Below are 22,507 nucleotides of genomic sequence, written 5' to 3'. Positions count from 1 at the left end.
CTAGTATACTCCCTATATAATACAAGAACAAGATATTGTTTGATGATTTTGAAACAGAATTTGCCTCAATTGTTTAAATAAACCACAATTGGGTACTCTGTAAATTTTGATAATCAATTTCAGCAAATTGTTTAATATATACTTGAGAAGTTTCATTGAATGACAATGTTTCTTAATGCCATAAGTGGATACAGTTATCTTCATGGAAAATTACTCAGTAAGAGTACCAATTTCAAGATCTTAAAGTGACTCAGAGTATATTACAGAGAAGAAGTTATGCAATTCTTCCGAGGAACTTAATAACTTTCTCGATGAATTTGATCAATTCCTCTCATTTGATTCTGTGGTGTTGGTTGGGAACGTCTCCTCGTTATAAATCCATTATGCACACCATGGTCTGAAAGTGCCAAGAAAGGAGATTTTAGTGCAAATTGCATTATAGATTGTAATTGCCCTAATTTGGATTGCTAAACATCCTCAAGGAAGACATATTGTGTCTTGGTCCTCCCTTTTATGTAGTATAGAGAGTAGAGGAAAATTTTATGACTTAATTTGGTGTGTGCTTTAGGGAATCCAAGTTTTTGACTGTAAAATTACTTCCCAATACCAGTCGACGTCTTCCCTGAAGCAATGGTTATCCCAGATATTCATTATATTCTATACTCTTTCGAAGTATTTCAAAGCTACTACCAAATGTCCATTTGATATCCATTCCAAAAGCCACAATTCTTACTAAATTTATCCATTTATGGGATGCCAGTGACAAAGAGATATTTTATGTGACAAAAATTTGGTGAGGAGATGTGAGAGTCTATTGAACGATGCTAACCACTTTACTATCACAGAACCAAATTCAATTTGATTTTGGTTGAATTTAATTTCCATAAATAAAGCATCATTCACAAAGACCGAAGTGCCAAGTCACGGGAAATTCCGGATTGTTTTGTGGGGAGAACAGAGAAAAGGCTCAGAGAGATGCACAAAAAGCTTCCAGTAAATTTCCGGGAAAATCAAAAAAGCTCCACCCAACCTTTGTCTTCCCTTCTTGCCGGCCTACATAGCGATGAATAAGATGGAAAATATCTAAACAACGATATCCCCTATTAGCTCTGACTCTTGCATAATCACAGATACTGTAATGTTTGTGATACCTAATGTGTGACTTTAAAGTTTGAGATACCGAAAATCAATTGCTAAAACAGGTCTGACCGAATGGACTGTCGGCCATAATGCTACAACTCGCATTAGAATTTTTATTAACTATCTTATCAGAGGCGAAAATCAATCTCATTTGATCGGTTTCAAATTTAAAACGTTTTTTTGGTCAATGAAATGGATACAGCTAATTTTACACGCACAAAATTTCTGTATATCCCTGGAATAAGAGAAAAATAATAATGAATGACCCGAATTCTCCTTGCGGGAAGGCCTAAGTTTCTCTATGCAGCGTTGTGCCACCATTCCGATTTTTTAGTATTTTGACGAAGAATTCAAAAGATATTTTGATTTTTTTCTAATAATATGAACTAGTGAGATAATTGTGACAGTTGGTATTTTATGTAATTGTTATAGGCTTTCTTGAGTCCCGCCCAAAAAAAACATATTTACATTTTAAATTTTAACTAATCATTATCGAAAAAGTAGAATTTTAAGTTGAATAGTAGGGTAGAGTCAGCCTTTTTGGCCATGTAAATACTTTTGGCCACCTAAAGTAAAATCACATTGTAAGGCAATTATGAGTTTATTTAGAACAGGAAAATGGGTCCTATTTCGTGACCGCCAATCTGACGAATCAGAAAACCATAATTGATTTTGTATCGACTTGATTAATTCTAAGTTATTGAAAGAAATTCTCGACAAGATAAACAATCACTAAAAAAAACATGGAATTCTTAAGAAACTTGTTAATGTTAAGAGAAATTGTTTTATATTATTTCATATTTTTGATGAAAATATTTGATGTTATTCAATTAAAGTTCATTTCTTAATTAACTAAATTTTATTGTGATATCATCCTTAATAAGATTTTCTAACAAATTAAATGAAAATCGGATGTGGCTAAAAGAGCTTACTTTTTTCGGCTGTGTAAGTACTTTTGGCCATTCATTTTCCCATATATTTTACACGTGGCGCACCTCGCGGATTTCAGTAAAAACAATCGTGACTTTTGACTGATTTTTACATCAAACAGAAAATGTGCAAAAAGTCGTTTAAGTTTAAAGTACTCTAATAATCACATAAAATTGGTGTTAAATAATAATAGGACTTGCGCTGTGTATTTGTGAAAGTTTTCGAAAGCTATTTCTTTTGTTATTTTATTAAAATTCTATTGGAAACAAGTGGTCAAAAGTGCTTACACACAATGGCCAAAAGTGCTTACAAAGTGGCCAAAAGTACTGAAACATGCATAGTTGCATAAAATGCATTTTTCACTAAAATATCCAAAAAAAATTGGGAATTCTCTTGGATTATTAGGAAAAAACGGCCTTAAGGTATCTTTGTACAAAATTTCATTTTATTTAAATAAAGATTATAAAAAATTACAAGCACATGAAACCTTAAAGTGGTTAAAAGTACTTACTCCACCCTATACCCGTCTGCATATGGTAAAGTGAAAGTCATGTTTTACATATTTCTTCCTCTAGAATAGGATTAACATTATGAGTATTCTCTTGAGCACTATGAAATAATATTGAGAATTTTACTTTTTTCGGTGTTAATTTTATTTATATACAGAGAATCGTCAATTAATGACACTCAAATCTAGTTTTTCCTCAGTGGAGATAGGAAAAATTCCTGCCTCCATCCAGAATTGAACTGGGGACCTCTCGTTAACTAGACGAGTGCTCTACCAACTGAGTTATTATAGGCCACATGCTCTGCTTGACTTGCTACATGACCTTAACCAATTGCATTGTGTACCGTCGTTGCGGGTGACTTTGCACGTTTTTTCGCTGTTTTTCAACTTTTGCTATCTAAAAGTGGATTGATAAAGTGAAGGGAGGGGGGTTTTTGAGTAAAATTATTTGTATTCAGTTGTTAATAAATGGATTTTGTGCCACTATCATTAATTTTATAAAATTTTACTATGTTTAAAAAAATCAAGAAAAAAGGCTTGCACTTGGGATAAGGTGCGGGTGACTTTGCACTTTTTAATAAATACTAAAAAATTAACAATTTCTGATAATAAACGACAATGAAGATCTTCACATCTAAGGGTAAGATGCACGAGATCTACAAGATGACATGATCGCCATCTTGATTTGACGTTTCTGTCCGCCATTTTGAATAACTGTCAAAACCTAAAACTGGTCCGATTGAGTTGAAATTTTAGTATGTTGTAGCTGATGTCAAGACCTTTTCAGAACGTATTTATGTTCCAGTCTACGTCAATTATTTACCAAGATACAGAGGCTTAAATTTTAAAATTTTGGAATATTCATATTTGTGCGATCTTTATTTTCTAATCCTTAATTTTAAAACCTAAACGAAATGCCTCAGTAACCATTAAAAATGGTTGAGGCTTTTATTTTTCATATTTATTTACTCTACTCTTACATAATAAAAAAAATGGAAAGTGCATTTATTTATTTATTTTTTTATTTTTTCATCTTTGCAAAAACAGTTTTTCAGATCTTCAAATAATATGCTGTTATAAAGAAAAACATTACTTTTCTTTTTGTTTGTTATTAAGATCTCATCGCCTAACGATAGTACTGTCTTTTTTGTGATGGTTTCGATAAAAGAAGCCCTCCGTAGTTTTGTTTTCATGAAAGTGTCAAAATTTTGAACTTAGAGCCCCAGTATCCAGACAATCGCTTGACATAGGCCGGATGTTATATATGTTCTGAAAAGGTTTTGACATCAGCTAGAACATACTAAAATTTCAGCTCAATCGGATGAGATTTTTGTTTTGACAGTTATTCAAAATGGCGGACAGAAACGTCAAACCAAGATGGCGACCACATCATCTTGTAGATCTCGGTCATTTTATCTTAAATTATCAAAAAATTGGATAATTTTTAGCCAAATACTTATATAATAAAGCTTAAGAAAGACCATTAAACGCAATTTTATAACATAAATCATGCGTTCTTAGGAAGATTATAGTGAAAAAAAAATATTTTAATAAAAATAATGAACAAAATCGAAGTGGATTATTCTAGCCAGATAAATTTAGAATAGATTTGGGCAATTTACTTCTCTGAAATCGGTTTTGGAATTGCATCTTCAGATAACTTTTTCGCGGAGTAGTTTTTTGACAAAATACCTATACTAGGATTTCATTGACTATTACTGAAACTACAAGAATCCTTTTGAGGATCATTGTACCTTACTTGGTACTTAATATATCCCTCTATACTTTGACATGGTAGACCGGATCGGCGGAGACTATCAATAAGTGCTAGAATTGTTCAAACTCTCACGAACAGCAGAGTGCAAAGTCACCCCCCGGGTGCAAAGTCACCCGCAACGACGGTATTGCAATCCTTACTCTCGGGGTTGCAAGATTTGGAAACGGTATGGTGCGTACCATTGAGCCGGCAGCTCATGATGTCCATGAATTTTTGGTTAATGTATTTTTTAATAATATACAGTGGCGGCCATAATAATAGAATCAGCTCCTCAACGACCACTATTTTACCATGAGCATTTTTGTTTATTTTAATTCGTTGAAATAATTTTGACATAGAAATGTTCAAATACTTACCTTACGTCAAATAAGTGTTGTTCTGGCCGCTAGAGGTCTCTATTTTTCACAGAATACATCAATAGTGAAATTTAGTTTGAACAACACAATAGGACCACTTTTATTTAAATTAAAAAATGTGATCTATAAATCGAATAAGTTTAAATAAAGCCATATTTAGAAACCATAAATGACAGCTTTTCATTTTTTTTGCAGAATTGAATGTCACTATTGACGTATTCTGTGTAAAATAGAGACCTCTAGCGGCCAAAACAACCCTTATTCTACGATTCTATTAATTTGAAGATTTCTACTGCAGAATTATATCAACAAATTGGGAAAAAATACAAAAGTTAAAAAAATATAAGCTTTGCAAAATGATTCTATTATTTTGGCCACCACTGTATTTCATTTATCTAAATTATTATAAATAAATCGTATTTGCTCTAAAATACAATTTATTATCGAGGAATCACAGTTTCCCTAAGCACAAACAATCTTATCGGTTGTCTTTCTTGCTGTTTTGAGAAAAGCTCTCCCTCATTGTCAGAAAAGCTTCCCAAACACGATGTTCGATCCATTTCCGATTAGCATACAAAGAAGTACGGTGAAAATTGTGGTAACAAAGCTTGTCTAAAATACCGATTTTCTTTGCATCATTTACCGAGATATTGCTGAGAATGAAATTGCTCTATAATTTGATTTTTAGGCAAACTAAACGCTTCTTGGTAATTAAAAGCTGTATCTGAACCAGGTCAATTAGAATATTCTAGGAATTTGTTTATGAAAGCTTTGTTACAATCCTGTCATGTCACATGCGCAGGACTTTTTACCAATCTCAGATGGGATTTGAATATTTTTCTTAGAAATATGCCTTGTGAAATTTCCCATATCAATTCCAATCGATTGACAATTTTCGATATGAGCTAAGGAAACCCATTAAAATGGATGAGAGAAAAAGCTCCGGAGGAGGAAATTTTATGGGTTGAAAGCTAAAAATAATAAATGGGAAAATTTCTTCATTTCACTCACATACTGGTGGATGTTGTTTGGCAGCTATACAGACCTTATCCTAAAGAATGAGACTCCTCAAGTTAGTCATTTTTCATTCTCCCTGAGAAAATGCCATAAAAATCATTCAACATCTCACTGAATGAAGTGAAATTGAATGGAATTTTTCGCCACAAGGAGAACAGATTGAAGAGGGTGAAATCGACCTCTACCCTAGTCATTCTTCCTCCATCTACCATTTCCAATGAATACAAAGGGACGCTCTTAATGAGTTGTTCTCGAGTCAGAAAAAAAAATCATACACGTATGAAGTTAATAGTACAAAGTACAAAGTGCAATAAAATGCACGAGTTTAGAGGAGCAAAGTTCCCAAAATAGACATAATAATAAAAGCTCAGGAAGTTTGAGGCACAAAATGAGTTGTGCAGAATACTTCAGTGTCACTGACAGAAAAGCTTTAAATAGTTTAAATAATTTTCTACTGCAAATAAAGAATTCATCTCACATTCTGTGGACTCACTCACCCAAATTCTGGGACATTGTAGGACCCTAAGGGTGATGATAAGCAGAGAAAAACCACTAGAAAAATTCTCAATGGTGAAAATCTCTGAGTGTGTGCATGTTGATTTAAAAGAAAAAGAAGAGCATGAGGAGGAAATTTATTCAGGACAGTACTTGGAACGAATTTTGCAACCGCACTTTTTTGCAATTAATTTAATAAAGTCAACAAAATAGTTTTTTTTCTTTGTTTTTTTTAAACATGTGTGGTTAAAATATTCAAGTTTCCTTTTAATTCATATATAATAAAGTCTCCGGTACACGTTTTAGATCAGGAAAATTTCATGAAAGTTAAATTCACATTCTTTTCCTTCTCAAATGTTTTACATAAGTCTATCCTAGTCTTTCGCATTCTTCTTCTTTGTTTAAACATCATACCAAATTTAATTAAGTTCAACATAATTTTGAGTGGGAAAGAATGAGATGGACACATGCAAAATTTAATACATTCAATTTGGAAATAAAATTAGTGTTGTATTGAAAAAATGTATTATTTAGTTATATTGTACACATAATAAAGCATTATGGCCTGTAATATTTTTCTCAACTCTTTTATAATTTAGAGTGGGTCTTAAATCTAATTAAGATCTGTAAATCAAATTTCCAACATTGATTCATATAACAAAAACTGTCTTCAATATATAAGTTTTTAAATTTAAACACTGAGAAAAAAACGAGGGTGCGATTATCTTTTTTTCCTCATAAACACTTTTTAGGTGTAAAAATATATCAACAGTTTTCATTCATAATTATACGCCTTTTTAGGGGTAAAATTAACATGAAAAAGGGTAAATTTAACCCCTAATACACCTAAAAAGAATAATATTTACACCGATTTCGGATCAATAATGCAGGATAAAATAAACAATTCCGGAATGTTATTTTAACTTTTTCGGATTTCTCTCAGTGAAAGTTCTTAGTTTATGATACATCGCCACATTCACCTTATATGATTGAAAATAAATATTGGAAAAGAAACAAAAGAGCAATAAAAGTTGTATTTGATCAGAAAAAAATGAATAAAATGTATTGTCACTAAAGTTTTAAATTTTGATCAGCAATAAATCTAAATCTTTGCAAAATAGTTTTAGTTTACGTAAGTGAACTAATAAAATAGTTCCATGTCAAGTAAAAATCACTTGCATGAAAATTTTTCATGAAAATTTTTATACTTATATCATTCTATTCTATTATTTTATTCATTTACAATAATTTGTAAGAAAGAAATATGCTGAAAATATAATGAATGATAATATAATCTCACTGGAAGTGTGAGCTATATTTTCTTCATAACACAATTTTCACATGTGTAAATTCATATAACTTGTACCTTAAACCCATTTATTATTTATAGTTCGTTCTACTTATTGATAAGAACATAGGCTTTTCCTGCAAAAACAAATTTAAATTGACATAAAGCATTTCACATTAATTTTTCGCAATAATGCTATAAATCAATTTAAATGAATTTTTACAGGTCCATTCTACTTTTTTGTCAATAAATAGCTGAAATTTTATATATTAATAAGTAAGTCAGAGACACAAATCACACATTTGGATGCCTACCAGTGACAATTAATGCGAATCACATTAAAATTTTAATTTGAAAGTGTGATAACACCGCTATAATTTTCTCTAAATTGAGTATTTGATTACCAAATTTAATTTTTTCCTGCCCAAATTAATTTTTTTTATTACTCTGTTTCACGATTTCATAAAAAAAATTAAATTAAATTACATTATGTTTCAATTGACTAAAAAGCAAAATTACTTTAAATAAAATAATTCAATTTAAGCTTTAATATTTCAATAATAAATTCGTGAAAGTTTTCAAATGATTTGGGTAAGTTAGTTCGCTAGAAAATGTTGACTTGTGGGAGGGGGTCACCAAAGACAGGAAGTCAATAGGGGAAGTGCTTATAATTTTGGACAGTCTGCATATAAGCATCGATATCCTAAGTTTGAAGTGCCATATTTTCAATACTAATTGACTTTTCTTGTTACTCTCTTTTCAGAAGGATTGTTTAGAAACTTGGCAAGCTATTTATCATCTCATTTTTACTAAAATTAGTTTTAATACGTTTAAAAATGAATTGATATGTAGAGGTGAATTTGACTCTTATTTTGGACAACTTGGTTATTAATTTTTACAACTTGTCTGTAAATTTGGACAGATAATCCGCCTCAACAGGATGCCCATTGTTCTTCATTTCATGAACCAATCTTACCAAGTCCTCTTCCTGGTCATGTAAGGGAAACGTGGAATGTCACAAGAAGCCCAGAAACTTTCCATATCATTCATTAAAGTGAGTTGACTTCGGTACTCCAAGTACGTGCGGTTTCGCTCATTCCCTGCCCTTTCCGGGAGCCTTTCAAGGCATTTCTCACTGCATCTATTTCGTAGAGATGATGCTCCTTTATTTCTCCAGGCATTTGTCCAACCTAGTCATCACAAAAGTTAAAACTTCACGAAATTTCGTTAGAAAAACACCTGTCCAAAATAAGAATCATCACCTCACTGGTGAATGTCTTAAAAAATTTCCCATTTTTCACACGAAAAATATAATTCACAAGGCAAATCTCACTTCAGGTCAAATGTACAAATCATCAGTAACGTGAATCAACACAATATTCAATGAATATTCAATAATATCACTCAAAAACAGCGAACAAACTTTGTTAGTACTTCACCAAAACTAAATAAGACTGAAGTAAGCCACGAAGTTCTGTCATATTTCTCGTAAGCAATTGCTCACACTGAATTTTCAACAAAGCAATTTCAACTCAAATCATATTCAAATTTTAACGTATTTAGTGTTAAAATATTCCAAAAAGAACAAATATTTAGATAGAATTCATTATTCATCAAATATTGGAATAAAAATCCATCATTTTAATCAATTTATTTTTAGTGTCCAATGTTATCCTCAAAGTGTCCAAAATAAGAAACTGGACAAAATTAGAAGCATTTCCCCTATGTCTTACCGTTTACCAACCACGGGCCGTATCATCCAGTTGTGAGAATTTGATTTTATGGGAAAAGCCAACTCTCTGAGTGGAACTCGCCTATTTGGTATCCACGAAATTTTCGATTGGAAATTTTCTCATCAAAAACCGGGGAGAATTCTCGAGTGGTATTCCTGGTGAGAGTTTGATTAATTTACATAGAAAATAAGCAATAAAAACACGAAAATCTGTGCTGATTCTCTTCGGTATTTGTGGATACGGAGAGAAGGCGTGTGGGAAAAATATGCGAAAATGTCACGGAGAGAAGCTCGCGTAAAATCTTATCTCACAAAGTGGAGGATACGGGCTCAGGATGGTGATAATTTGAGAAAAAATGGATTGTGAAAATTGCTCTCTCTTGGAGTTCGACCATTAAAAAGTATTGTAATTCAATTTTTTTTGACCATTTGATTCTCCTGAATAAATATTAATTGAATGATAATTTAAATCTGTTTATTTGGATTTGGAAGAAGATACGAAGCAGAAGATTCATTTTGTGATTATATTCAAAAGTGAATGGTTCCATGTCTTCGATATATGCCATTCATCCCTAAAGTCAAGTTCTGCATTAAATTCTTCATTAGAAAGTTCATTTCACTTGCCAGTCATCTTCGGATGTTTTTCTAAACTTTTTTGTAAAATCTCAAAATGATTTGATGAGAAAAAGAATGAAATTTCATTTAATTCATGAATTTAAGTTCATTCTATTTTTAATTCTTGGTTTAGTCAGTTTGCTGTTTTGAAGTTCTTCCAATCGGTGCAAAAAATTCTGTGAAATGAATTTCCTAGTAAAGAATTCTGTTCAGAAATTGAATTTAGTTTAAGTTTCTATTTTGGGTATAAGCCGACGTTAATTGCAATAAACAATAGGGAAAACCAGAAGTCGTCGGGAAGAGATAATCACTCAGGGAAATACATCACCTATGTTCAGAGCTTTCGGCTCGGTCTCCAAGCCTTCATCAGTGGTCAAGTCTTGCAATCTTTCTCTGAGACTCGTTCAGAGCTTTGGTCGGGATTACACCAGGGCATAAAAGGGAAATAGGGGCACTTTTCTTCTTACACTGTATTTTACAAATTTTTGTAATACTTGGCACAATTTTCGGATCTTATTCTTCATCTTGTGTCTTGCTGGGAATTTCTCTTTGTTAGCACAGCAGTTAGCATAACCCCCATTCCCTTTTATGCCCTGGTGTAATCCTGACCAAAACCCTGAACGAGTCTCAGAGAAAGATTGCAAGACTTGACCACTGATGAAGGCTTGGAGACCGAGCCGACAGCTCTGAAGATAGTTGATGTGTTTCTCTGAGTGATTATCTCTTCCCGACGACTTCCGGTTTTCCCTATTGTTGATTTAAGCTTCTATGCTTTTATTTGCTTTTATTTAATAAATAAATCACATCTTAAAAATACTTTTGTTGCCGTAAATATGGTGACTCGTCTCAATGCTGTTTTTCAGCTGTTCTTTAAATCTAGCACTTAAGGATGGTATTCACCGATCCTTAGCTGAAGCTTATTCGGGCTTAAGACCTAAGGCTTAGTCATATGGATTAAATGCTTTAATTTCTTAAAATCGTAAACTTTTGTTAATTATAATTTCTTTAAGGGGCGTGCTTGCAATAATTTAGTGGTGGAGCTTCCTTGATGTATCAAAAATTGTTTTCATTGTAATATTTCGCGTATGTGATACATTAATCCTGCGAATAATATTGTTCGTTTGCATTGTACATTTATTGAGGACTACACAATGGAAAATCTCCATACATTTATTTTTCCCTCCTCCTGTTCTTTTGGTCCAATTTCTGGCAGGAAATCGTGTGAATGTGTTCTGTGGGAATACATATACACCATATATTTCTATCCACTTCTTCGTCCTGGGGCGTTCAATGTGAAAATTGTTGCGGGGCGGAAAAGCTGTCAAGTATACGCAATGGGCAAAAAAAAAGTGAAAGGAACGCCTTAAGACAATTTTGTATTTTAAATAATACGCCATCATTGAATTGCTAGTACTTGAGCCACACACAGACAATTTGCTTCATGTGTCATTTTCATATTCTTCTTTCCTGCCTTCATCTTCCGCACAATCTCTTGCTTTTCCATCTCTTGGCGAAAAAGTAACTTCCTGACTATGTCACTACCAGAGAAAATTTCCTTCAGCACTTGAAAATCTTCCTACACTTTTCTCATACTCATTCCAGAGGATTTTTCGGGGATGGTTTCTTGGGGTGTGTAAGTATATGAGTGGTGGCAAAAAATATATGGCAAGATGTTTCTCAGCGTTGAAATAAGTTGAATTATAGAGCTTTTTTGTGCTTGGAAGTAGAAAAAAAATCTTGTTCTCTTTCTTTCTGGAGCAGAATAATGTTGCTGAAAGAATAGAATGCCCCAACACAAGTGGCGAAAATGTAAGAAATTATAAGGCTCTGGAGAATTGTTATGGGTCTTATGCGGAAATGTCTGACCAAAATTTTGCCCAAAGTGGCGCAAAACGCATCCACTTTAATGGAATGTTTAATGAAGCCTAGCCGAAATTATCAAAATTACTTTTAACAGTGTGTGATCTGCATTTTGGGGGTAGATTGAGCAAATATTCACTCGCGAAATTCCAATCACTAAACTTTCAGAGATAATCAATATGCTGGTGAGAGCTTTTCATCCACAGACCCCAAATGCAGATATTTATCAGAATTTATGGTTTCACTACCAGCATTATCGAATCAAATGGTATACAAATAGAAAATCACATATTGTGTATCGATTTGCTGGGAAATGTTTCCCCTAAGCACACACTTTTCCGCACTCATGCCTTTCCTTTTTGATGCTTATTTGAGCAAGATGAGAGGATGAAAAGTGTGAGGTTGCCACAAATCCTAAAATCTCTGAGAAAACTTTTCTCAAGCTCTAGCACAACTTCTTATTCCTAAGGACTTTGTTAGAAACAACTCAGCAGTTTGATTTCAAATATTGCCGCCCATCTACTAATCCAATGGACAACAAGATTTATCCCGGAGCTGTAAAACGTGCAAGAGACAAATTTTCCCAAAAAAAAAGAAAAAGACATTTAAAATGAAACCAGTAAAAGAGTAAAATTAGAAGCATTTATAAATCTTCTGCAAGCAAAACGCCAATTGAAAAATGACATACACGGCATAGTTTTGCATATTCTAAAAATATCGATAGCGAAGTTTTCTCTCAAACTATAAGCCGAGAGAAGTTTTATAAGTTTCGCAAATATAGTTCTCCTTATTTATTTTTCTCATTCTCAGGTTCAATTCTATGAGGCAAATATGATAAAAGTCAACAAATAATAATGTTAAAGCCTGGAAAAATACTCAGGGATACTGAAACATATTCTTCTAAAGAAAATTTTAAGCTCAAGAATATTTAAAATGCATTAAAAATCGATTTAGATTCTCCGTAGATTTGAAACAAATACTTGCAGAATGTGGTCTTATTAATATAGAATCATTGTGAGATATGATCATTTTAAAATAATTTTTGCTATGACTAATAGATTTATCACAAAAAGAATTGAGAATAATTTTTTAATAATATTTTTTAACAGTTTTTTTTTATTATCTTTTGAATTACCTTTTTGATTATAAAAAGTTTTTCACTGATATCATGCCCGCATACCAAGGAAGAATTGTTTAGATCTCTTGCAAGAGATGTATGTTTTAGGTATCTAAAGAGAAAAAAAAATATTTTGTAAAATTATATCTAAATGGTGTGAGTTCCTTGGGGGATTGACGATATTACTTAAGAATTCAGTAAGACAATAACAGCAATTTCGGAAAAAGTTGTACGTTGTTAACTAACACTATTCGTCATTTGGAGGACAATTTTGATCTTTTACAAATATTTATTCGTAATGTTAGGATAATACAAAAAACAAATCCAGTAAATAAATCCATATGAATCAGTAAAAAATTAAAATAGTTTATAAACAGGTACTAACTTTTCTATCTTTGATATTTTACAGCTTCACAATTTCCATTTTTTTAATGACAATTTTTAACAACTGACCATTTCGTTACCCGAACAGTTCATGATTTTTTTCAAAGTTTGATTATAGTCAGAACGAACATCTCCCTGATTAAAATGATGGCAAATAAAAAATATCGTAAGCCGACTTATCATAGTACGTAATTGGGCAATCAATATTTATCTGAATATTTTCTGTACTTTGTTCAGTATTAAAAAAAATCATTCAAAAAATATCATTTAAAAACGAAATTGGTGTGTTATTTTTTTGATTGCATGTTATTTTTGGAGGCTGCATATTTAATATGAGAGAAAATTATCTGAAAAACTTTAAAAGTTTGCGAATTGCACAATCTAGAATTTATTAAAAAAGTGAAAAGAGGTGGCAAAGCGACTCATGCTTTGCGAAATGCTCTAACTTATGACTTCAGAGCAATATCTTAAAAACACGTTCGATTTCGAATCATTAGGATAAGTGTACCAAATTCCGGTCAGCTTGCAATTCCGGCCATCTTTTTGTTCCTCGAATTTCTATGAATTTTTAGTTTTTACGTACTCTAGAGATTATATAATGTAAAAGAATAACAAAAAATGTAGCTTTGAGAATCGAGATGACGTGAAAAAGACATTGGAAGAATTCCCGAAAGGCAAAGAACTATGAGAATGAAGGTGGCCGAAATAGGGCACCAAAGCTATGTCTACAATTTTCTTCATTTTAAAATGTATTAAGAACGATTCAGAGTAAATAAAGACGATAAACTGTTTACAAGGTTCCAAGCAACACTCCTTAAGGGGAAGCAATAAAACAATTAATTTGCATTAAAAATATTAAATTTCAAACCTGAGAATTTAGCGCTTGCATGCAACTATGCCGAAATTTGGCACACTTACCCTAATCGTTTACCGGTTCACAATCGATTTGAATCAGTTCATATATCTTCGAATTTAAGTTAGTTATTGGGTTTATAACCAATTGAAACCTGTTCATATTTGTCAGAAATTCCAAGACCGTTTTGGTTGCGCAATGCTTTATCTATAGTCATTTTGACTTTTGACCTTGAAAAATCGTTTTAAGGGTTTCCGGGATTATGCATCTGTCGGGATTATACATATACACAGTTATCCATTTTGATTACACAGTTTGAAAACATTTTTGTAGTAGGACTGTTGAGCCTAGAGGATTGGTACCAATCACTGTTCAGTTGGTGACTCTGAGGGGTGCTATAACGGTTGACTTCAGAGGGTACTATATCACCGATAGATGGAATCGATGGAATAGTGAACGTCTGATGGATTATCCCGAAGGTTCATACGAATCGTACGAATCGATTCCTCAGTCGATCTCAACCGTGAAGTTGTGAGGAATCTCGATCGTGGAGGGCACTCCATTATGTTTCAGTATTTCTTTAAATATTTTAATAATTTATTGAAGACCTGAGGACAAAAAGTATTATTCATAATGCATGCCTTTAGAACAGTTAAATCTTTTTGTTCTGACTAAACTTCGGACGGAATTAGTTCTATGATCGATTTATTCGAAAGAAATCCCCTGCGGGATGATTTTCTGGATGAATAAAGCCATTTTGCGCAGTTTTTAAGTCCCGAAAATGTGCATAATCCTGGGATGCTTTGTATTCGGAATGATTCAATGGCATTTTGGTACGGTGGATACCCCGAATGATATCACTGCGCCATTTGATGCCACCTTGAATAAAAGTGTATTTGTTCAATATTACGATATTTTCGAATTTTGAAATATATTACAATAGTGATTGTTGCATATATTTCGTATTTCGAAAATATTGTAATATTGAAAAAATACCCTTTTATTCAAGGTGGCATCAAATGGGATAGTGGCATCATTCAGGGGATTCAGGGTATCCTCCCTACATCGACGATATATCGGCCGAGATAACTTATAAAACATACTTTTTGGAAACAAAGGGAGGGATGAGAGAAAAATGTAGGGCCTGTTAACGGACTTTGGGTCGACTTATGAGGGGTTCCTCGAAGATCCCAAGTTTCTATCTCTAACCGTTTGACCTATAGCCCTGGTAACAGTTGATCGGACGAGCGGATAAACAACGTGACAACAAAAAGCTCGAAGCTTCCAAAATTTGATCCTTAAAACTAAAAAATAAATAAATAAATAAACTTTTCTCTCTCTTGATTGCGAGTTTTCGAGCAGTAAAATAGTATCAAACTGTGGGAAAGGCTTTTAAATTACACTTGTGGATACTAAAAGTTTATTTTGGTTTATAGCATCTGTAAAAAAAGCTGTTTAGAAGGAAACTAACAAATCCTGTCATAAAATTCCACAAAGTAAAATGCTATTTCGCAAATCATTTCCATGTTTTTTTCTATTCAGTAAAAAAAATATCAAGTTGTATTGCAAGTCATAAAATTATTTGAAAATAAAATTTGCTCTAAAAGGCTCATACTAAAAATTTCGTTTAAATAATGCATGCTGCCAGAAGTGCATCTTTTATTAATAAACATGCATAATTTCATAAATGATTTTTTGAGCTAAATAGCTTTCAAATGAAAGTTCAATCGATTGTCTATGAACGGGTAGATTCTTTTATGGTAAATAATATAAAAGCAAAAAAAAAAGAGGGAACGTACTAGAGAAAGCTTCGATATGCTTTAACCATGTTGCAGTTGAAAGGTTATTTATGAGATCTGCATAAATCAATTTTCCTTGGTGGGGTTAATTAATTATGCTCTCCCTGGAATATGCGCTTTTTTCCCAAGCTACCTCATCATCCCTATCATTCGATGAATAATGATTGCCATTGTTAGATGCGTGGTAAAGGAAAGTGAGTTCATCTGCGAAAAGTGTTATAATTAAAATGGATATTTTATGCTGGTGAAGTGAAACAAATTACTGCACGAACCAATCAATCAATCATGATGGATGAGCGAGACATCATGGAAATGCCATTAAGGGAATAAATTTTGGATTGGCACGAGGATCACATTCAACGTGCATCACATTGTGCAAATTATAGCAAAATGCATAAATCATAAAATTTATTATCACATGATATACAGCTCAGATTGCATTTCATGGCAATAAATGCAAGGATATTTTGTTATGAAATTGAGGAGATTCCTTCTGGGTATGTTGAATGCACCACTTCTTCTAGCATGTGGTATCCTATCTTCATTTTTAATACACCCACTTCTGGCTCGTCGCATCCAAAGAGTACGATATATATGTATGAAGATGCTGCACCACGAAAACCATACCCCACTCACATATGACGACAAACTTTATATTCCAATTACGTTAAATTTTACGAGATGCCAAAACTTTGGGCAAAACGTCGACAAATCCACCCAAGGATGGAGGCTCATGACTAACATAATATTATTTATGATGAATGTCGAAGACAAAGTGGTTCACTTTTCCCAGCCCAAAATCGATACACAAAAGGAGCACTACATGAAGGCCCCACTTAGATAAATATCTCTCATGTGGCTTAGATTGGGCCAAAAAGGGGTGCCCACAACCCATCTTGGAATCTGATTGAGTAGAACTACCAGAGGAAACACGATGAGAATTTATTTCGAAAATAGATTTGGAAACGCCTCTCACAAGATTTTACACCCATACCCCAACATCCCCTTTTATCGGATTTTGAGACACCAACAAGATATACAAGACATTTGAAGCTAACAAACTATGATATTATGTAAATGAACAAACACTCACATTTCACTGAATTTGCCATGGTTTGAACAAGATTCCACTTATGGAGTGACACATGAAGTGTAAGGTAGTATCACAATTTAATAGACCTATCGAATGTGAAAATGATGCGACATAATTGAACCTTACCTGTCATACCTCATTCTGATATAAGTTCTACAGGCTTCTACTTCAGGAAATCCCAGTATTGATCGATAAATTTACAATTTGTTCTGTGTCTTTTAAGCTCTTCGATGTAGACTTTATTTTACAAAAAAAAGTTCTGTGTTTTGATTTTATACAAAATGGCAGTTTGTACAGTAGTGTCTTAAGATCAAGATATCAAGATCTATTACTGGCTCTTGATTGTTTATTTGTGTTGTACTTAATAAATAAGTTGCGATGGTGAGTCATTACCAGGAACTCCAGCCGCTTCCGGAACCACCCCAGCCGCTTCCGGAACCACTCCATCCACCGGTGTTCCATCCACTACCATATCCACCGGTATTCCATCCGCTACCATAACCGCCTCCATATCCGCCGCCGTAGCCGCTACCGTAGCTATTCCATCCGCCACCATGACCACCGGTCCATCCACTTCCGTATCCACCACTGTAGCCACCACCACCGTATCCTCCGTGACCACCGCCATAACTACTGTAGCTTGGCTGAACATGGACTACAATGGTCTTGGCGCTGTGTCCACCACCGTATCCACCACCATATCCACCACCATATCCACCGCCATGTCCACCGCCGTATCCACTCCATCCGCCTCCATATCCGGATCCTCCCCAGCCTCCTCCGTATCCAGATCCTCCCCATCCACCACCACCACCGTAGCTTTTGTAACCACCGCCATATCCACCACCGCCATATCCGCCACCTCCAAAACCGCCGAGACCTCCGCTGAAAATTTTATTAAAAACATTATTAAATAAACAAATTGAAATAGCTTAGATTATTAATAAAAATATTCCGAAGATAGATAGATAAAATTTTTAATAAATCGTCACAGAGTGATTATGGAAGAAATCCATTATTTTATGTCTATCGTCGTCTTAACATCGATAGTCAAGCTCGAGAGGTAAACGGAAGCTGCTTCTCAGATAGTCAAGCCAAAAGATATTACAGTGAGATATCGACTTTCGGTTTTCGTCGAACCTCCCCCATAAGTCAGTACTATTTGGGACAGACCTTTTTCCTCTCCCCCCACTTTCCTCGCCTTTCCATCCAAAACCATCATTTTTTGGTTTATTTCGAAAATGGATCTTCCTATCACTTTTTCATGTTCGAATGTGTTTTGGAGGTAGTAAAGGTGCATGTTTTCTTCTCAAACGCCTACGTTCGAAAAATTTAGATTTTTTTGAAAAATCCTGAGATTTCCAAACTGTATTGAACTTAATCGGTAATAAATCTGTAATATGGTATCGGATTTAGGATGAAAGGAACACCTATTGACATTTTAAGAACTCGTGTCAAGACTTATTGACACCCTATTCTGTACCATTTGGAATACGAAATTTGAACACTTATCCATATCGAAAAACGCAAATTAATGAAAAAACATTATATTACTTAGATTTTATTAAATGCATTAAATAAATTTCAACATTTTGACGAAAGTGTCAATATGTGTTCCCTGTCGAAGAGGTATTCCTTCGACCCTACTTGTGGCCTTGGTTTTTAGTTATGGCCTCCTCAAAAAAAAAAAAAAAAGAAAAACAGAATAATGTCACAAAATGATTTCGAAAAACCCCAAAATTAAAAATATTTGATGTCTTATCATAACACATCACATTTTTTGGTTTTTGGAATCATTTTCTGACAAAAATAGTGATGAGGCCATGAGTAAAGACAGGCAACAAGTAATGCCACCACCCTATACCCGTAAATTATATGCCTTTCTTGGATTTACTTTTTTATTTGTCCGTATGCTTGTTACTCATGTTGAAATATTCCAAAATGTGGTTTTCTTAAGCAATTTTTTTTTGGGAATGTTTTTTTTTTAATTTTATTGAATCAATTTAATCCAAACGATCAAACCGGTACGCATCCAAGAATCATGCGAAAAGATAATACACGTAGAGCCCTTTATCGTATAGGGGAAAGTACTCTCCCTTCGAACGTTCATGCCTTCGAATAATGTGAATTTTCTTTTAGTTTTCCTAAGAGACTTAGACATTTCTATCAAATATTAGTTGGCTTATCATCATTTGTTGATAAGTCCGTGATAATTTAGTGTAAATCTCTTACGAAATACAAAAGAAATTCACAATATTCGAAGGCATGAACGTTCGAAGGGAGAGCACTTTCCCCTAGAGAACTCCGCAAAGCTGGGACGTTTTCGCATCTATTTTTCTTTAACGATTGTTTTTACTACATATTTATTTATTTATTATACAATATTATTATTATTTAAATCTTCGGGAAATATTCTAAGTATGGAAGCGATGGAAGCCTTATGTAAAGAAAAAACCGACTTGAAAACTAGTATTATCAATGGGGGTCCGGAAATCGCCGGAAGTGGAAAATAACCCAGGGAAAATGCATTAACTTTTTCCAGAGCTTTCGGCTCAGTCTCCAAACCTTCATCAGTGACTTGAGCAATATAAAGAGAGAGCCTTTTTATTCACCTTTATGCATGAAACCTTATGCTTTATGAATTTCAGATTTAATAATGATTATTATTAATCTAGTTCAAGCCTTTTTCCTGTGTTTTATAAGGTGTACCTTCGATCGTGTAAACAAATGCCTAGAAATTTCATAAAGAGTGAAAATTTTTAAAGTATAAATGCAATACTTTTGATCTACTGTTTTGATTCAATCAGATTTATCAATAGCATTCCCTAAAAGAGGGTGATCCTCTTTTATCAATTTGAGGCAGGTTAAAGACAAAAACTAAAAAAAAAAACGAGAAACAATACAGAGGCGATATGTAAAGGAAAATTAGTGAAAGAAAAGTAAAAACAAATATCAATTTCTGGATTTAGAATTGCAAAGAATTTTTAACGACTGAAATAACTGCTACTACCACTACAGCAACATAAGCGATAATTAAAGTGTTTACACTATTAAACTCACACTGTAGTGCACTGAGAGAAATCCGAAAAAGTTAAAATAACATTCCGGAAATGTTAATTTCACCCTGCAGTATTGATTCTAAATCGGTGTAAATATTACTCTTTTTGGGTGTATTAGGGGTTAAACTTACCCTTTTTTATGTTAATTTTACCCTTAAAAAGGTGTAAAATTAACATAAAAAAATGTTGATATGTTTTTACACCTAAAAAGTGTTAAGGTTATGAGGAAAAAAAAGTTAATCGCACCCTCTTTTTTTACTCAGTGTAGATATATTTTGTTTTATAATTTTTAATACAAATATTTACCGTTAGGTAATCTATAGTTGGTAAATTAATTTATGTGGGTTTTCAAATTATTCAATGAATTCAATTATCAAATGCTCATTAGAATTTCAAGAGCTTTCTAAAACTACCGTATTTGTAGGGATCGTTTAAGGTTTTCGGAAGAAAATTTAAAAGGGAGCGTTAAGGAAAAATATCGTTAGTTCCCCATTTGATTTTTTTTACAGAAGTCACGTAATCAATGAATCCGATGTTTTCATTTTCTTTGGTTTTTAAAAAGGGTGAGCTATTTTATGGAGAGTGGGGTAGATTTGAATTAGGGCACCTTTAAATTAGGCTCTTTTTGTTCTATTTAAATGGAACTTAGCTTGGAGTTTATCTACATAAATATGGTTTGTGAAGCTAAATGATATTATTGTAAAGTCCAATTCCATTTAAAAAGAAATGCCGCATTAAAAAGGTATTCCAATTCGAAGTACCCCACTTCACCCTAGTGTTAAAAATATTTATTCTTAAAAATATTTATAAATAATATGTCGAGCTAATTTCACAATCTTCCGTCAGTTGGGTAATCAGTCGGGTAATAAAATAGCTGAGATTGACCATGGATGAGTAAAACTCTCATAATTATATTCAAGTTTAATAAAGAGTTTCAAATTGTTTTTATAAACATCAAAAGTTCACACGTTATAACCATATTTGAATTTGGCGGAACGAAACTCTCGATATCACCCTTTATTAATTAAAGATAGATATATTATAAAATTTTGGAGAATATTTTGAATTGATTAACATTAACGATGCTCGTGTTATGGATACTTTTTCTTTATATAATATTTGATAATAAATAGTTTCTTATTTTATTGTCCAACTTTTTTCATAGAGTCGTTTTGAGTAGCCGCCAATTTGAATATTCAAATGAGAGCTTATAGGCATGAGCTTCAATTTTTAATCAAGTTGTTCAACAGCTGTCTTAAATCTTATCTAAAATGGGTTTTAATTTTACGTGTTTTGTGTACCATAGTTGTGGTTTCTCAAAAATATGAATAAGAATGACAATATGAAGGAGAATATACTCTGAAAATTGCAAGACTTTATCTGATGCAGGTTTTAAGGTTCTTCTTTTCATCTTGCGATCACAGTATGAAACTCTGCGATAAATCTTTGAGATTTGAATTTATACCAAGATCCGGGATAGCCAAAATTTTTAGTATTTTTTTTCTAAATTGAATTCTATAAATTTCAAAAATAATTTTAGCCGTAAAAGTTGAGAAATTTGTGTTGCATCTTTTTATGTAAATATCTTACTGAGGAATTCACTTAATTTTGGAAATTGCATCATTTTAGCAGAAAAATTTTCGAATGCATAAGTCACACAAAAGATCTGTTCATTGCATCTCAAAATGTTAATACGATTCATTGAGAAGGCACTTAAACTTGAAGACAGCAATTAAAAGACACTCTTCAACTCCCATCTCAATTACACTCTTTCTAAATGCCTTTTCTCAACACTTTACGTGAGGCAATTGATACACACCCAAGGAGTCCAAGTTTCTTCTTCAGCAGGACTTTTAGTGTCCGCTTATCTCTGACCAAGTCAGTGGGGGCTGCTGCTGACACCTCCTTCAGCTCATCCTCCAGCTTTGCGGGTTGTTCTTCAGTTGCAAAGGCAACTGCCACAATTAATCCGAGTAGCACAATTGTGGTTCTCATCCTGAAAATCCTTAAAGTTAAGCCACTGTTAACACCTTTTTGCACTTGTGAGTAATCCTTAAAATGTGGGGGATGATGTTTTTTTTTACCTGAGACTAGTGACACTCTACGAATATCGTACACAGAATGACTGGATTTGTTACATCGTTGACCACTTTTATACTAAATAGACCGGTCTTGAACAGCGAAAATTTACACCCCACCCATTTTTTTCAGCAGTTCCATCATATACTGTGCTTTCTGGACGCAAGCATGAGGAGGGCAATTTATGGGCAAAATTAACTATACTAAGCTTTGGAGTCTATTTCTCACTCTCTCTCTCTCTCTCTCTGTTTATTTTGCACAAATAGACAAACATAGATCATCAAAAGTTTGATGGTTTACCTAAAGAGATGAAGTGTTAGAGGTGAGGTTTTGGAATGAATATATTTTAGCGGGTTTTCGATTGTGTCATAAATATTGTCAAAGGAGTTACCTCAGCTACATAAT

General features: G+C 33.2%; 2 protein-coding genes across 3 annotated transcripts in view; one reads left to right on the top strand and one right to left on the bottom strand.

The window, feature by feature from the left end:
• LOC129798952 (pikachurin) overlaps positions 1 to 22,507 on the top strand; it is a 178,973-nt gene that overhangs the window by 65,864 nt on the left and 90,602 nt on the right. The gene's annotated exons all lie outside the window — the stretch shown is intronic.
• On the bottom strand, positions 17,168 to 22,165 carry LOC129798974 (ctenidin-3-like). Of its 2 annotated transcripts, none has more exons than XM_055842522.1 (3): positions 22,108 to 22,165; positions 21,843 to 22,028; positions 17,168 to 17,849 (listed from the first exon to the last, which is right to left on the bottom strand). In XM_055842522.1, the coding sequence occupies exons 2-3, from the start codon at positions 22,016 to 22,018 to the stop codon at positions 17,354 to 17,356; spliced, it is 672 nt and encodes a 223-aa protein (XP_055698497.1). In that variant the 5' UTR covers positions 22,019 to 22,028; positions 22,108 to 22,165; the 3' UTR covers positions 17,168 to 17,353. The 2 variants fall into 2 exon arrangements, with proteins under 2 accessions (XP_055698497.1, XP_055698498.1); XM_055842523.1 differs by having other exon boundaries at positions 21,843 to 22,019; positions 22,108 to 22,145.

Source organism: Phlebotomus papatasi, chromosome 1, assembly GCF_024763615.1.
Source record: "Phlebotomus papatasi isolate M1 chromosome 1, Ppap_2.1, whole genome shotgun sequence".
NCBI lineage: Eukaryota > Metazoa > Arthropoda > Insecta > Diptera > Psychodidae > Phlebotomus > Phlebotomus papatasi.
The sequence above is the reverse complement of the archived record's forward strand: the minus strand, read 5'-3'. Positions and strand labels throughout refer to the sequence as shown.

Bases quoted from the DNA above. Each gene is read 5' to 3' on its own strand.
- LOC129798974 (XM_055842522.1), bottom strand. From the start codon at position 22,018: ATGAGAACCACAATTGTGCTACTCGGATTAATTGTGGCAGTTGCCTTT. The intron at 17,850-21,842 runs GTGTGTATCAAT...TAAAATTTTCAG, and splicing joins AAGAAACTTGGACTCCTTGG to CGGAGGTCTCGGCGGTTTTG.